Source organism: Epinephelus fuscoguttatus, linkage group LG22, assembly GCF_011397635.1.
Source record: "Epinephelus fuscoguttatus linkage group LG22, E.fuscoguttatus.final_Chr_v1".
Classification (NCBI taxonomy): domain Eukaryota; kingdom Metazoa; phylum Chordata; class Actinopteri; order Perciformes; family Serranidae; genus Epinephelus; species Epinephelus fuscoguttatus.
In genome coordinates, this window is record NC_064773.1 from 32,812,105 (window position 1) to 32,829,963 (window position 17,859).

The following is a 17,859-nucleotide window of genomic DNA, read 5'->3' on the forward strand; positions in this document are numbered from 1 at the left end:
AATCTGAGGGGCCGTTTAATGATTTCAGTAAAAACGGAAAAGTCTGTCCTTTGCGTTTTAAAAAACTTCTGCGTTTATATGACAACGTTATTGAAACAATCCCCGTTCACATGGAGCCACAAAATCTACTAGAAACACTGTAGTATGCACGCCAGGCCAATGGGTGGCAGTGTAAATTTGCAAAGCAATACCACGGCATGACGGCATGCACCTGCACCAAAGCGCCTTCCTCTACAACGCCGTGATTACAAACCAAAACAAAGAAGACACAATGGTGAAAGCATGCACAGATAACTTTGTCTGGATGGACGACGAGGTGGAGTTGCTACAGTAACAGATCTACACTTCACTTCAAATCAACAGGGTGAGCAGCGCAAGCAGAGCTCAGCATTGTTGTTGTGACGGTCAGCATGCCTATTGACTGGAACCGTAATGCGCATGTGCGAAAAGTCTAGGTTTTCAGAGGAACTGCATATTGCACGTTTACATGACAACGGAGACGCTGCCATTTCCAAAACGTTGCATTCTGGAACCCGTTTTCAAATCGTTGCGTTTTCCGGCACCCAAAACGCTGCTGTCGTGTAAACGATCGGCCAAAATGCAACTAAAGTTTACCGTTTTCAGTTGAAATCGTTGTCGTATGAACGGGGCCTGAGAATCTCAGGGAACGATGTGGAACAAGCACTATAAGGTCTGATATAACTGAGGGAAAGGTCTTTAAAAGTAATTAGATTTGTAATTAAATGAAATAGCAGGTAACAAGTGGAGTAATGAAATATAAGCTTGTTTATTTGACCCACTTAAAACTCTGAGTTTTGAATAAGCTGTGATGAGGATAGTTTGTTTTTTTTTTTTGCGAATGTTAGAGAGCTGAAAGTTAATATAGTCCAGGTGATTAAGGCGATGAAAATAAGTTTCCCTGTTTTTGATGGAGAGAAACAGTTTAATCTTCTACATGTTTCTGAGATGCAGAAAAAGAACTGAACCACAGCTTTAATGTGTAAATGTAAGCTGAGTAGGGCTGCACCTAACGTTCCTTTTTGTGTTACCGATTAATCTAGCAATTATTTTTTCAATTAGTGGACTTATCTCACAATAAATTTATAGATTATTCTAAATATTATTTTTCCATGCGTCTGTCTATTCATTCAATCCATGCTTTTGTTGGGTGTGACATAATTTATTGTGACATGCCCATGCACAATTTGCAAATCGACGCATTTCCATAATACAAGAAATAACAAGAAAATTACTTGTCAATATCAATACAGTAGAGTGGAACTAGACAAAACGTTCTTTGAAAATAAAAAGACCAGAACGACTTTCAGCATCCACTGGGAAGAGGTCAAAGGTCATTGACCAGGAGATCAAAGTGGACCATCTCCAAACAGACACGGGAGTTGCATTATCACATGACCTAAATATGGAACTTTGGACAACTAAGCCATCTCTATCATAACTGAGCAAACTCCATTTGTTGATGAAAAATGTCAAATTCAGTTAAACGCAAGCAAGAGGACCTTGAGCTAAGATCATTCTTTCAAACTAAGGGTCATGAAAGTTTTTTCATGTTCTTGAATATATTGCACTAACAATTCAGATTCTTGTTACCCTTGTTTGTTCACCGCAGGCCTGATTCAGCCCCTGACTCACTCTGGAGACCAACTCTGCCGGAGGATCTGTTGCCCAGAAGCCCTGGAGGCCAAGTTCCATATTTTCTCTGTGAAGCATGCCAAGGCTATAAAAAGCATTTTAATGTTTGACACTGATCACAATAGCACAATTACCCCTGTCTTACACATGCACACATTCAAAGGAGAGACGTTTTCACATGCTGCTAGTATCTGAGGGCTTTCCAGGCCTCCTCGCCGCTTTTCAAAGCTGCTGGACAAACTCCTAATCGTGCTGCTCATCACCTCTGCCAGACTTTCTTACTTTTCTTCTCCTCTGAGCTCTGATTCCACTGCTTGGCACCTGCCTTCAACGTCTGACCTGAAGCCAAGAGCAGCAAAGCCTTGTGTGAGATGGGAGTAGACCGCTCCCATTCACACTATATCAGCTCCCCTAACACACACTCATGCCATAGCACTTGTGCTCCCTTGCCCATTCACTTAGTCATTTCCGCACATTTAATGCAGAGGGCATTAGTCTCACAGTAGACTCCATTTAACACCAGCAAGGGTTTGCGTGGGCACAGAAAGGGGAGATGGGTATGAGTGTGTTCTGGGTGTGAGTTACGTCGGATGTCAAACACAAAGAGGCAGCTGTATGGAAGGCAGCAGGACAGCCCAAGGGCAGAGAAATAGTTTGGCTTCCAAACCCTGGCAGAAAGGAGCTGGCTGACCAGTGGAAAAGGAAGTAAAGCACAAATACAGAAGGGTGATGCAGCATCATGTTTTCTACTTTTTCCTGTCCTTCGATACAAAATACAAATGGTGCAATTCCTGCTTGGCATTTGATGTAATAAGTCTTATTTATGCTGTTTTGCTGTTTAATTGAAGTCTTCATTGAATTTATTAACTAAAACCCAAGGATTATCTCCAGACTCTTTATTTCCACTCACTTCCTCAGCACTGTTTTCAACAGCAAGCAAGTAAAAATTCTATTAAATTACCGTTAAATAGAATCTTTGCAAAAGAAAGGACCCCAAAATACTTAAATGCCACTTTACACAGAACTTAAGTTTGGCAAAATGTGGCAGGTCATTTGCAATCCTCTGGCTTACTGAGAGGTAAAGGGACAGGTCACCCCATAATCAAAAATACATGTTTTGCCTCCTACGTACATGTATTGCTCTTTATCAGCCTAGATCATTTTGGTGTGAGCTGCTGAGTGTTGGAGATATCAGCCGTAGACATGTCGGCCTTCTCTCCAATATAATAAAACTAGATGGCACTTTTGGTGCTCAAAGCACAAAAAAATACATTTGAAAAACTCAACAGCAATGTCTCTTTCCAGAAATCATGACCCGTTTAGTCAAATTATCCAAAAACCTTGTTGTGAGCAGTTTCATGTAGGTACTATTATTTTTTTCTAACAAAACACACCTGTCCACTGTATCACCACGCAGAGGGAAGCGTGCATCTACTGATAGCTCACCCAGCACCACTGAGCTAGATAACATGACAGCTCAGCGAAAGAGGACACTGTTAATGTTTACATCTTGCACTCTTGTCTATGAGTAGATGCACACCTCCTTCTGTGCAGTGATACAGTGGGCAGGTGTAGTTTCGAGGAAAGAAAGTAGGTCCCACATAAAACTGCTCATAAGGTCTGTCGATTAAAGGGCTGTTCCCAACTCAGAATTATGCCAGTTCGAATCAGATTGGCTTCTCAGTACAAAAATTCCAATATTCTGTTTTTCTTTTTTTTTTCTCCATAGAAAGTTTCAAGTTTTAATGTGGTTCGGCAGGACGTTCAGTGTGATAGTGACAGTCCTGTAGTAAACAAGCTAACGGCGCTAACAATGACTCAGAAATGTGCAACAACATTTTTTGTAGACACTAGATGTTAAACAAAAGCCAGAGAATGTGTCGTATTAAGTTGCTGTGAGCTGTAAATTCACCACTTCTATGCAGAAGGCAGAAGATAACATTCTTTTGGAGCATTACGGGGCAGCTGCCTCTGTGTCGCCAGATTTCTCTACCAAACAGCAGTGTGCGAGTGAGGAGCATTCACTCTGCAGCAAAATCTAGGGACCAAAACGTCCCCAGAAGTACACTAAACACTGAAAACTGACGACAACAAAAAAAAAAAGACGCAACTTGAAAGAATGTCAGTCGACTTTTTGGGGGCAGCTCTATTGAATTATCTTGAGTAAGACAGTCATGATTTCTGGAAAGTGACACTGCTGCTGAGTTTTCCAAATGTATTTTTTGGTGCTTTTAGAACTTCTGCAACTCTTTGTCATCTCAGTCACAAATTGCATCCATCTCCATCCAAGCAGCACTCCAACACTGTTCCAAATTAGAGGGAATCAAGCTGGAAAGAAAGATTGAATAAGTAACAGGCATAAAAAAATACGCAACCCCCATAACATTTTGACTGGGCTCCATGCTGCTTTCTGCTGTTTACTAACCTGTTTTCTGGCACGTTTGTGGTGTCGAATGTGACACACCAGAAAAAAGAAAAAAAAAAGAAAGGCATTCTCATCTACTGGCAAGAGGAAAGCAGTCTATCATCTATTTTTAGCAGGTTTTCCCATAAAAAAACTGCATATATTGTATGTGCTAATATTGGTGGAAAAAGGTATCATAGTCAGCCAATGTTAAAGATGCCAAAGCTTTACTGTAACACGGCTTCAAACAGGGACAAAGAGTTTAGTTTGCCTGTAGAGGAACCGACACATAAAATCCAATGGACTATCGCCATTTGGCAGCAGAAAAGGGGAACTGCTGTGCACAACTGATGAATGCAATCTATTGGAGAGCAGAGACTCCCCCTTAAAGCTTTTACTTGCAGAGGAAGCTGGTCAGCTTGGCAGAGGCCTGCCTATCCATCTCAGCACCTGCACACAGAAGACAGGACCCACAGCCATACAGTGGAGAAGCGAGAAGACATACCGATGAGGGAGTGACCTGGTCTGGCTGACCCTGGCAGTTCCTGCCAGCTGTGTGGTGATGGTACAGAGGGATATACAGTCACAGAGACACTCCATCAGTTGACTGAATATTCATGACTCACCTGCTTTTGTTGGATATATGGAATTTTTCAATACTGGTTCAATGCTGTCACTAAAATGTGCTGTGTATTATAATATACCGTATTTTTCCAAATAGTAGCCCTGGCATTTATTTCACAAAATTGATTTTGACCACAGGCATTTAAAAGAACCAGGGGCTATTTGCTCAAGGCTTATTTTTTTTGATTTTTTTTGTACCGACCTGCACCAGGCCGTTATTTGGTTACAGTTCCTGTCCAGTATGTTTTTTAGTGCAAAAATACTGTATAATGTAGGGGTGAGTTCGTGTACAAAAATCTCTAATCTCTAAACATTTAGAGTGGCTCATTTTTTTCGTGTACATGGGTTTCACCGCTGGGTGGTGCTATTGCATTATACCAGTAAAGCCCCAGTTATCCGAATACCAACCGAACGGGCCATTTAACCAACAGTTACAGGCCGCCACACTGAAATATCGCCATCCCGACAGTCCACCATCCCGAATTCTGGTCCCTGAGTCCTGACAGTAAGCTATGGCGCCTGTAGAAGCTGTATTCCCCATGCATGTCAGCGATTCTCACCGGAGACGCACGTGAGTAATTCAGGCTGACATTACCTGTTTTTCAGCGAACACTTCTGGTATTTTCATTAAAAGGCATGGCATATAGGTCCACAGTAACTATTACCTGTTTTAGATATGTGGCTGTCTGTCCGTCCGTCCGTCCGTAGCACGAGTCATGTGCACCACTTCACCACCAACTCGCTAAAAAGTGCAAACAGTCCCTCAAGGAGGGACAGCCATGAGGCACTGAATGAGGAAATAATCACCTGGGCGTTTAATCGGACTGGTGTTTAATACGCAAAATGGGGTCAAACCCCCAGCGGCTATTAGGTGCCCGGCGGCTATTCGCCACCGGGCGACTATTTGGAAATATACGGTAAACCAATATTAGTCAATCCATTATATATACAGCCAGCCAGTTTAGTTGCACAGGACTGAACATTTATCCCATTCACTTAAATTTGAAAGGTGGATTTAGGGAGAAGCTTGTGTTATAGTAGACCAGTCCAGGCTAAATGTGTCCTGAGATGTCCTTTAGGGGGACTAAAGTTAATATGTGGGCATAATAGAGGGATGATGAACATTTTAACCTCTGCATTTCACTCTGGCTTTTACAGGACCTGTTGCCACACTAGACCACCTGCTCTGGAGTGAATCATATTCCTAAACCACCACCAATCAGACCGCAGACAAAGTCACAATAAAAGTCAATAGATCAGCATCATCATAACTTCATCACTCACTCAGTCACTCACTCAAAGCAACACCTTCACATTTCTCTTCACCAGCAATTACCAAGTAGGGTCCTTTAAAGGATAACTTCGGTATTTTTCAACCTGGGCCCTATTTCCCCATGTGTATGTGTGCATATGATTCATAGGTACAACTCGCTTTAAAACTGGTTCAGTATTAAGGGAGGCGGATGCAGCCGGCAGCCGCAAGGTAGATATGGGGGCAAATATGTCCAGTATAAGTTTGCGCATTAAAAGTGCTTTTTTTCGCCACTGACCGGTTCAGATCGCCAGTGCTATCTTTGTAGATAGCATACTAAGCGTTTCCCTTACCCTTCACTTCCTCTGGGCTGTGTCACGTCATCTCGCGAGAGCTTTGCTTGTTGCCGGAAGAAAACAGAGGAGCCATGCTGAGCACCGCTCAGAGTGGTGCTGGTTGTCCCGGAGTACAGTTGAGAGTTTTACTGCATCGATTGAAAACAATGGTTCATGTTTGTGCTTATCCGAATTGCAAGAACAGGATGTCGTGCAACACCCCGTACAGCTTTCACAGGCTGCCTTTGTCGGATGGCAAGATGCTGAAGTTGTGGCTAGTTGTGCTACAAATGGATGCTAACACTCCTCTCCAGACACTGCGCCTTGCAGACCATCGGGTCTGCAGTGCTCACTTCTCCCAAGATGACTACTGCCAGCCGAAGAAGAGAAGACATCCAATCCCGAAACACCTGTTCCTCATGAAAACGGCTGTCCCACAAGTAGAGAGAGCTACAGACACAGTGGAGGTAATGTTATATAAACAATGTTCGAAACGCTTAGTAAGCTATTTACTAGGGATGCACCGAATATTCGGTAACCGAATATATTCGGCCGAATATTGCAAAAAAACACACATTTGGTATTCGGTGGAATAAGTTAAAAGCAAGGCCGAATAATAGCGGCGTGTTTTGATAACGTAATCAAACAGCGTGCCGTGATGGACGGAGTAAAATGTCAGCAGTGTGGCGATCCGTCCGTCACCACACTCGCATTTGCGACTAAAAATAGTTTTGAATCCCACCAATTGTGGGTTGAACGGGGGTCACAGACACAGACAGTAATGTATTCCTGTCAAATACAGCGGCCATCGGCTTACCGGCGACGGAGAAGTCGGCTCCAATAATATCCTCTTCTTGGCTTGTGGACTGCCCAGAAGTACCTGAACAGCCGAGCCAGCTGAACACAGGTATGTGACGTGTCAGAGGAGAAACGAGCCGTTCATGGCCCACAAACCTCACTGCACTTTAGGGACTGTTCTCTACTTGTCAGGTGAGGAGGGTGGCTGGATGATTTTTATTTTATTTATTTATTCTATTTTGATCCCCCCTATGTTAATCACTCATTGATGCTGTTTTTGAAGTATGAATAAGTCAAAAAGTAATTTATTCCATTGAAATATCATTGATGTATTATAGAAAAGTGATTTATCTTTTTATAAATGACAAAAGGCACATCTGCCTCATTTTTGCTGTGGTATCATGGTACTACTCAGAACCATGATATTTTCATTGGTATCATACAGTGGGATCCAATTTTGGTACCGTGACAACACTAATCTGGAGGGGGTTCATCTGCAAAAACTAATGAAAAACTAAACAACGATATTCGGTATTCGGTACTCGGTACTCGGTATTCGGCCAAGCGATTAATATTATTCGGCTTCGGCCACAAATTTTCATTTCGGTGCATCCCTACTATTTACAGAGAAAGCACTGGCGATCTGAACCGGTCAGCGGCAAAAAAAAAAAAAATAGCACTTTTAATGCGCAAACTTATACGGGACGCATTTGCCCCCATATCTACCTCACGGCTGCCGGCGGCATCCGCCTCCCTCAATACTGAACCAATTTTAAAATGAGCTATACCTATGAATCATACGCATACATACACATGGGGAAATAGGGCCCAGGTTGGAAAAATACCTTAGTTATCCTTTAAGTGTTGATGATACCAATAGAGCACTTAATTTGATACCCATCAATACCGATTATGATCAAAAACGCTTGCAGTGATTGGCTGTGTGCAAAACCATACAAATTCATTTTTTACAGATCTGGGTACGAAAAGAATCAAATATAGGTATTGACTGGAGACGTTGTTACTGACTTATTTGGGTAAATACCTTGAAGGTATCAAGTACCAATACCCAGCCCTACAGGAAACACATGTACAATGAATGCTCTGCAATAAACATCTGCACATTCTGGGTACAATCAATCTATTTGAATACACTCTTATACTTAATCTGCTTTTGCTCAATTTTCACTCTCTCTATTTGGAGGTTGTCCACAGGTTTTCAACACATGGCAAATATCTGCATATGAACGGATAGAGCACAATGTCATTTTTTGAGGCATATGAGATCAATGTCAGTAAGACATTCTGAACCTGAGATATTTAGCTACTGATCACTTATTTTGATAGACTGTGCCACTACGACTGTCTGGATCCCCTGAATTATGATTTTTTTTTTTTTTTTTTTTTTTTAAAGTTGATTATGAGGCAAAAGCAAAGGGTTGAGGCATCCAAGTGCAGTACACTGCTGCACTGCTCTTGAATCCTTTAACTGTGAGATGTGGTTTAACTAAACAAGAAGACAAGAAGAAAAGCGGCTAAAGACGCTAATTATCGTGCTGACAGCTCGCTGTGCTAGTTAAACATTCTCTTGTCCACAGACTTCAGACAGAACAGAAAGCAGCTGTAAGGCAGAGACTTTGACTGTCATATGGGTGTCAGCATATGGCCTGTTGCAGGGAGAAAGGTACGCTATCTACAATACACAACTGACTCGTTTGCAGTGCGGCTTGTCTGTAGTTCTGCCAGAAGGGTTGACGTAAAGCGATGGAGGCTGCTGTGTGGGTGGATGTTGGTGTGTGAACCTGGGACATGCAGGCACCGGCAGGCAGTACAACAAAGGCAAAGCTGCAGTAAACCTCACTATTTTATCAGTTCAGTCCAAGGGTTCAGAGGCTGCCTGCAGGCGGGCTGAAAAACTGATTTGTTGTTGTTGCTTCTCTGGCAGAACACAAAACTTGGCTGATAAAATTATTTACAGTATTGATGAAATTCACAAAGATATATTCCAGACAGAAGATCACTGCAGTGTTTTTGCATGTTTTAATGCATTTACCACACATTCTTTGCCAAACAATTTATAAAGCGTACCACAGAGTTGTGTTCTCCTATCCTCCAGTTATCAATTGTTCTCTTTTGATTTTCAGTCCACAAATCCTACTATCCAAGACTTGTCATTTAATTGTAAACTTTAAGCCATCACAAATAAAAATGATGTAGATTCAGACCAAAAACTGTCCAACATTAAAAAAAAAAAAAACTCCATCCAAGAAGTCCAGTTGGACTAACAGATTAATGCTTTTAAAGGCTAATTAGACAACACATTCTCACTCCGACCTCATCACATATTGACGTTTGGTCACGGACATTCCACGTTAACATATGACTCACAAGGTACCCTGGGTGTATTGGTTGTTGACATCCTGGGTGCTGCATCCAGCCTGTTACATGCATTGTTTGTTTTCAAAATACACTTCCATTTTTACTTTAACAACAAACGCACAGGGTTACATTTAGGAAACAATAGCACACAGTTGGGTTAAGGAAAAAAGAGTTGGGTTTAGCTTTACAGGAAGCAAACACTGGCCTCCTAGGTGAAAGTCAGTGATTGTTGGACCCATCCGCCATCCCTCCCACCCGCGCTATTCGGACTTCAGCCACCTTAACTTTCTTTGTTGTCCCCCGGCATTTCCCCCTGTCATCAATGGACGCCATTAAACAGTAGGTTCATTTGAGATGAGCCAGGCCTGCGCAGATTTGATTACCAGCAATAGCTGCACACTGCATGCCAGTAAGATTTGTGTCTGACTTCATCCCAACTTGGTCTGATGTTACACAAAATTGGACAACAATATTCTTATGAGATAGAGTCAGGCGCTGCAGTTGTCCTCCACCAACAGCAAGACCCAGGGCATGATGGGAAAAGCCTGGCTCTCACCTGATCTAACAGCTGATTGGTTTAGATGTTGATTCAACCACATGAAGTTTTCTATGTCGAATTTCAGCAATTAAGATGCTATTTGTCAGATTAAAAGGTTTATTCTGTTAACAGAATACACGTTACTGATAGTGACATCTACATTCATCACAAAACTATTGTACTATTACATATTAACACTGGACTATTTTTATTACTGAAGTATTTAGCAACACAGAGATTTGCAGACTGTACAGACTGAAGACTGCTGGAAACTGTCAGGAAACTGTTTGACTCCACTGCAGCTTTTTGTCAATGCCTCTTGCTGCAGCCGCCTAATCTCGTCCACTTTCCAAGCAAGGCCCAGTTCATCTCGAACAAGCTTAATAATGGCAACAGGCCACATATCATGCCAACTTAAAAGGACAGTTTTTCTTTTGTCACACCGGTACCAGCAGGGTTTTCTCACTCTTGCTTATCGTTAATGTGTACTACAGTGATTCTGCTGTTCTCTGATACTAACCAAGAAAGGAAGAGTCACCACTATCATGCTATAACCCTGTTATAGCTGCCTTACAATTAAAATTTCAATTTATGCCCTCAGTATCATTTTTTCCCTGTGGTATTAACAATGATAGCAGATATCAGTCTGTCAAGGCATTGTTTCAAAGTTAGAGATTCCAGTATTGTGACAACACTAGGGGTCAGGGAAAAACTCAATACAGCATAGTGTCACAAATTGTGCATGCATGGTGATATTGTATCGATACGCAGATGCAAAGTATCAATCTTTTATGATATACATTATTCATTTTTGCAAATACATATTTTAATACAACTTTTGGTATTAGCATAAAAAATCAATTGCTTTTTCAGTCCACTACATGGTGCTGATGTTTTTTCCTTGTGAGGTCCGCAGAGTTCAAAGATGGTGGCACCAGAAAAAGAAATCAGTAATGGGCAGTGGGGGTTTAAGGCCCTATCCCATTTCTACCCCTTAAATCTTCAACTTGGTATTGAGTGCCTTAATTTGCGAGATAATCCTTGATGAGGGAAGTGAGAAATTTCAGGGTAGAGATCTTTCCCTAAGAAATAACACACCACTTCATGCAAATCAGCGTGGCCAACATGCAGACATACGTCACGCATAGTAGCGACGCAAGATACTGCTAGTCATTCAGGTTGTGTGCTATGTTTATTCTGTTTATTCTTCTCCTTCTGATGAATCAACGGAGAAGAAATGCTGAAAACAGGAGGCGCCTATGACATCTTCTAGTTCAGATTGATTTTGTTTGGGTAAGTCGATTAGCTTAAATATTTTGCTGATGAGTTTACGCTAGTTTGTATAGCCTATATTCTGTTCGTACAGTAACAAATTGTTTTCCAAAACTTGCCAAGAGTTGCTGACTTCGCAAGGTGTTCTGGGAAATTTCATCTTCCACTTCGTTGAAAGTGTGGGTCAGGGCTCCCTTGGAATCTAGGTTGGATTTTAAGTGTTAGAAACTACTTCCACTACCTCCATTCTGTTTTGGGACACCACTAGCCTCAACGTGAACACACACAACCAAGTGCAAGAGGGTATTTCTAGGGGAAGTGTGGGTATTGGGACAGGCCCTAAATCAAATATTTGGACTTATGTCGGATTTTCAAACACAGAGGAAAGAAGGACTTGGATATGACACGTGATTTGCAAGCAATGTCATATGAGAATAAAATACTCAAACATCTGGAATACGACAAACACAAGGGCTCACCTCACACACAACCGTCCAGAGATAGTGTTAGCCGCTGATGGCCAAGCTAACGCTTAACCTGCTCCGCCAAAAAATCAATCAACACTGGACACATTTAGCTTGACAAAACGACCATCCAACTCTGAGAGAGCTGAGAAAATAACACAGTCCATCACCTACTTCATGTGCAAAGACAGCGTTGTTGAAAACAAAGGCTTTTATTACATGATAGAAACACTGGAACCCAGGTATGTGACCCCATCCCTAAGTATGTTCACCAACTCAGCCATGCCCAAGCTCAACAGAGAAGTGAAGCATAAAGCTGAGGAATCTTTGAGCACAGCAGGAAGGGTGGCATTAACTAGTGATTCCTTGACTTTAAGGTCCGTGGATTCATATGTGACTATAACCGCACATTATCTCACAGAGAACTGGCGACTGATGTCTCAGGTTCTCCAAATTAGAGCAGTGCACGAAAGTCACACTGGAGCAAACATTGCCCACCTCCTGTAAAATGCAGCACAAGAATGGGGGATTGTGATTGTAACAGATGACGCTTCTAACATGAGTGTTGCCATTCAGTTGGCAGGATAGCTGCATGTTAAGTGTTTCACTCTCGCGCTTAATCTGGCCTCGCAGAGGACGTTAAATCTGCCAACAGATCAGTTTGTCAGGTGTATGCAGCATTCCTGACAGGTTTTATGATGGTGTTGTTCAGTCTGTCTGCTTTGCATCACATTTTGCTGCAATAAGAATAATTCAAGAAAGATGGTGATGCTCTTTTCCGGCTGACTGTATAATAATAACACTATTGGATTCATGTTTTCATGCATGTGGTGTGCTGTCATTTCTCTTTACTTGTATGAGTTTGTGGTCGTTAATGATTAAAGAGAAATTCTGGTTTATTTCAACCTGCGTATTTCCCATAAATTTTCCCATGGTGACTCTGTTGCTCATGCTAACACTGTACTGGCTGCCTCTGTTAACTCCCTGTGTAGTCATCACTGACTGTAATGATCCAGATCCCTATGCAGTCACACTCAGGGACACTCATATAGAAATCATGTATATTTTCAAAGTTAGCATGACCAATAGTGTCACAGCGATTCAGTGTACATGCGCGTGAAGTGAGCAGTTTATTTACTTGTAGTAGCTTTTGAAGCCGCTGCATGAAGCTGATAAGTTTCAGCGAGAGTTTATCGTAAGAGTTTGGTCAGTGGAGAATATACTAAATATGCTAACAGTTCATTCTTGGAACACACCATTCTTTCCAGAAAATGAAAATAAATCTAAAATTTACATTTTGCCGGTCTTCACCTCTCTTCTTTTGGCTTTTACTTCTTTTTTTTCCACCTCGTTGACACATAAAAATGCAGACGTGATCTATGCAGGAGAAAGTTCACGTTCCCTGCATCTCTCCTCGCCCTTCCTGGTGGCACTTCTAACTGCCAACTGCCTTTCCCTGTACTATCAATCAGGCCTGTTACTTTAGAGCTGATAAACACTGAGGCCTTCAAGCTGTCAGTGGAATTATTTAAGTATTCCTGCAGCCAGCGCTGAGAGTAAACATTTTCTTTGACTGATAACACAAACATTTTGGAGATATCCCTGAACACACACATACACCAGCAGCAACCAGAGAGGAAGCTCTGAATGTATTCAGGCCACATAATGAAAGTTAATAACAAGCACAAAGGAGTGAGACAGTCATTTAAATATGTATTTAACCCACTGGGAGACCAAATGCTTTTGAATGATGAAAAACGAGTGTTTCTTTTTAGGTTTCAACAACTTGCACAACTTTTTATTCACAGCATCTTGTGTTGTGTGTTGTGTACAACATGCGTTCCTATATCCAGCATGCCAGCAGCAGACACAAGCTCAGATCTTAAGAAAACCTTGGACTCACCCATTTCCTGGGTCGCCCCCTGGGTCTTTTCTCCCCGGTTGCCTCGGCTTTCTGTGAAGATAAGGAGCAATACAATACAATCAGTCTTGATCCTGACTATCACTTCATGACATACACGAAATCAGCATTTTACATTAAACACCTGATCAGCAAAGAAATTTACTCTGGCACACATTTTAAGGTATTAATGCACCAGTGCATTGCCCAGGTTTTTTGTTTAGGGAGCATTAGAACAGTAATAGAACAAAAATACATTTAATACTGCTACTGCTTTTCAAGAATTAAGTTAGAGGAACTTTAGGAAAACGAATATTAGAACAAATGCAAAACAAAGATGTTTCAAAGATGTCAAAGGAGTTAATTTGTGGAATAGTTTTGAAATGGAAATGAACATGTGTACAACACATATAGATTTAGAAAATATATATTAAGAAATAACATGATGAACAAATATAAAACCAAGTTATGAACGCTACGCCAGTGTGTGTTCCGTAAAAATTCAATGCAAAACCTTGTCCCAACTGAATGCCCAGTCCCTTTTCCTAGCCTGCTTGGCTAGACAGTTTGACAAATAAATGGCTGTCTCAATTAGACACCTGGTTTGACACCTGGGTTGATAAAAAAAAAAGCTTCTGCGGTTTCACACCATCATTTTTCCCTTTTTTCTCTGTGTGGTAACAACCATAGAGGAAAAATCAAAAAGCCTGGGGTGTTGTTGTCATATGCCTGGTTCACACTACTCGATATCAGCCCGATTATAGGCCACAATCACATAATGTGACATAATAACTGTCAGACTGGACACAAATGTTGTGTAGTACGAACCAGGCATAACACCCCAGTAAGAAACAAAAGCATATGATTGGATGATGCTCCCTTGTGTCATTGGAGCACTGAAAAAATTGAGGCCATTTCAGTTTTATTTGTACCACATCAACGCCTTTTCGCGGTGAGTTTCATTATTCACGCCTTCTAGATGGCCATTGTTTTCCATTGACAGACAATTCAAATTTATTGCAACTTGGGTCTAATTTCCATAGCTTTGTCTACAGTTTCTATCAGTTATGATAACATTATGCACACCAAATAAATTGCTGAGATCTGAAAACACATTGAGATCACAAAGTCCAACAATTCCAGAACAGAAAATTAGACAGATTGGAAATAAAGCAACAGTTTATCCAGATTATCTAAACCACCGAGTCACTAGTCAACTGAATATGAGTGCAAAAGAAATGTCATTCATGTCAAATCATTTCTTATTTCACAGGATAATGTGTACACAACTACAGTGCTGTAGGTTAAAGTTGAAGCCGTGTGTCTATAAACTACAGCACTGTAGTTGTGTACACAACTACAGTGCTGTAGGTTAAAGTTGAAGCCGTGTGTCTATAAACTGTGATCAATGTTTACAACAGACAGTTGGGGTAAGAAAAAAAAATTACTTTTGTTTTTTTTTGATAAACTATCCTTTAGGTATTTATATTAAGCATTTAATAAAAACTCACTAGAGCACCAAAAGTGTATTAACCAATCCCTGTTTATAGTCCCTAACAAATGCACTTCCTCCTGTTTGTGTTATGCTGTATTTTGTCCAGTAAAAAACACCAGCATCAGCTGTTCTAGTTAATTATTGGCCCTTTTTTTAGACCAAACAATAGATATGTGAGCTAATACAAAAAAAAAAAAACTTGGAAAAAAATGTACCCACATTACCATGGACATGGCCCAAGTTAGAAAAGTGTGTTTGTTTACAGAGCATTCCCTTACTGTGAAATGAATACCTGGAATGTCCCTGTGTGTTTAGCTTGAGGGGAGAGAATTATCTTTCTTCCTTAGATAACAGAATGATTTGATGTTTGTGGGAACTGGGAGAGATTGGACCCTGCAGACTGCCCAGCGCAGTCAGAAAGCCACGCTCTGCAGTCATCCACAATTAACAAGACCAGACCTGTGTCAATAATTCATCGAATATATCTACGCTCCCTGGCTCTGGCTGGCAGGGACTCAGGTGAAATCTTGCTGCGATGAATTTTGCAGACAATGACCAGCAAGTATCGGTGGTGGTGTTGGGGCATGTGTGAGGCTTTCTGCAGCTATTTGGCGCAGTAAACAACACCAGCTCCTTTGTCATCCTGACACTGAGTACAAGCCACCCAGCCTGGTCACATGGCAGCAGGTGGAGTGTTTCAACACATCACCTGCTGGATCCCAGAGTAACAAAAAAAACGTAAGCAAAAGTAAGACCTCTCAGACCAGGGATATTCAACTTGCTTTGCGTCTCTAAGATTTAAGGACATTCAAGGCTCAGCCCAGACCTTTGTTGGGAGTCAGGAGGATTCTGCCGTGACACTTGTTTTTGATTAACAACTAATTTTATACCTTTTTTTAATGCACTCTGGCACTTAATTTACATTTGGAGTATAAAAAAATCCCAGTGTGAATCAAATTATTCTCCCTGTTAATCAGAAGGCGGGCCACCCTGCCAGATTTGGCCAGCAGGCCATAAGTTGAGTATCACTGTCATAAGGCCCAGACACACCAAACAGATATCTAAGAACCAGTGGCAACAAAGGCTAACTGTCACATCCCCTCATGTCACCTGTGTCCCAGCCAAAAAGTTGCACTTGAACATACAACAAAGACTGCGGCCAACAGCGACTAGCATGTACATTCTGCAACTGTGTAAGAAGAAATAACAAATTCAAGATGCTGGTGAGCCAATTAGTACATTAACAACACAACACAAAGTTGCAAGAACAAATCATATTTACCGTGCGCTAGCAAAAAACAACACAAACAATTATGAACTGTTTCTGCTAAAGAGCTCAATGGCTAAAAAATAATATCACCTTGGATTACAAATTTGTTTCAGTCTCAGGCCCTTGACCTTAGTCCTTTCCTGTCCTCACTTCTGTTTCTCTTCTCATGCACTGAGCTGAACTGCCAGTCAGAGTAATTTCTCTCACTGACAGGCTCAGCCGGCTACACTATAAATTTTGCATGCTGAATCAGTCGGACTAGTGCCAACAGTGGAGGACACACCACAAACACTAGGGCAACAGATGCTCACCCAACTGTTGGCTTGGTATGTCAAGGCCCTTAGACTATGACCACACTAATGGCCAGACATACTTGGCCATCCACCCAAAGTAGTGGCTTACATACAACTATAATTGTTAACCTTTTACGGGGGTGGTAGAGGACTCTCTGAGAGCTGAAACATTTAGAGGCCAACCTTCTTTTGCCTGCAACTGTTTGGGATTACCAGTATTGGGTAGTATGTGTTACTCTGTAAGGCATAACTGTAATCATTTTCTGTAACCTGTTAGGGGTCGCAGGGAAGCTGGAGCCTATCCCAGCTGACATTGGGCGAGAGGTGGGGTACACCCTGAACATGTCGCCAGACTATCACAGGGCTGACACACAGAGAAAGACAACCACTCAAGCTCACATTCACACCTACGGCCAATTTAGAGTCAACAAGTAACCTTGCCTGCATGTCTTTGGACTGTGGGAGGAAGCCGGAGTACCCAGAGAAAACCCGCACTGACACGGGGAGAACATGCAAACTCTGCACAGAAGGACTCCTCCACCCTCGGGTTCGAACCAGGAACCCTCTTGCTGTGAGGCCACTGTGCCGCCACTGTAATGATATTGTACTGTACTGTAATGATTATTAATCATTATCATAATAGTGTATGGCAATACAATTAAAAAATCAGCAATATGGGTCCTATTGATGACAAATTATTCTAATTCCCAGGGTGTCAAAAACCGACCCTTTGTCATGCCCCTCGGCCCTTTATCATCTTTATGAGAACTTCAATGTAAACACATCCGTGGCAATACTTGACACTGAGAGCAAATCATGTAGCATTAAGAGCAAGAAAATACGCATAGGGTGGGAATGAGGACTTCACCCAGAGGACCACTGTTTGTGTTCCAAGTGAAACCAAACGTCACCGATGTTTATACGTAACAATATGGAATTTATGTACAGTCATCGCACATGATTGTGTATTTAGGTCATGTTATGTAAACACGTAACAAGAGTACTTACTTGTACCCAAAACATGATCTTTTTTTCTAAACCTAACCAAGTAGTTTTATTGGCTAAACCTAACAGCAACCGTTTCACAACATTAACAACGTGGTACAATGTGTTTTGGCCAATGGCTCTAAAAATAATGGACTTAGCTGCCATGACGTCACCCACTGGTCTGTGGACTCCCGT

At 41.6% G+C, this 17,859-nt stretch overlaps 1 protein-coding gene across 1 annotated transcript in view; it reads right to left on the reverse strand.

The window, feature by feature from the left end:
* The window catches only part of hmga2 (high mobility group AT-hook 2), a 68,708-nt gene that overhangs the window by 39,533 nt on the left and 11,316 nt on the right, over window positions 1–17,859 (reverse strand). Inside the window, exon 3 of the mRNA XM_049567150.1 lies at window positions 13,623–13,673. Coding sequence (XP_049423107.1) covers window positions 13,623–13,673 — 51 coding nt within the window. The remainder of the gene's footprint in view (window positions 1–13,622; window positions 13,674–17,859) is intronic.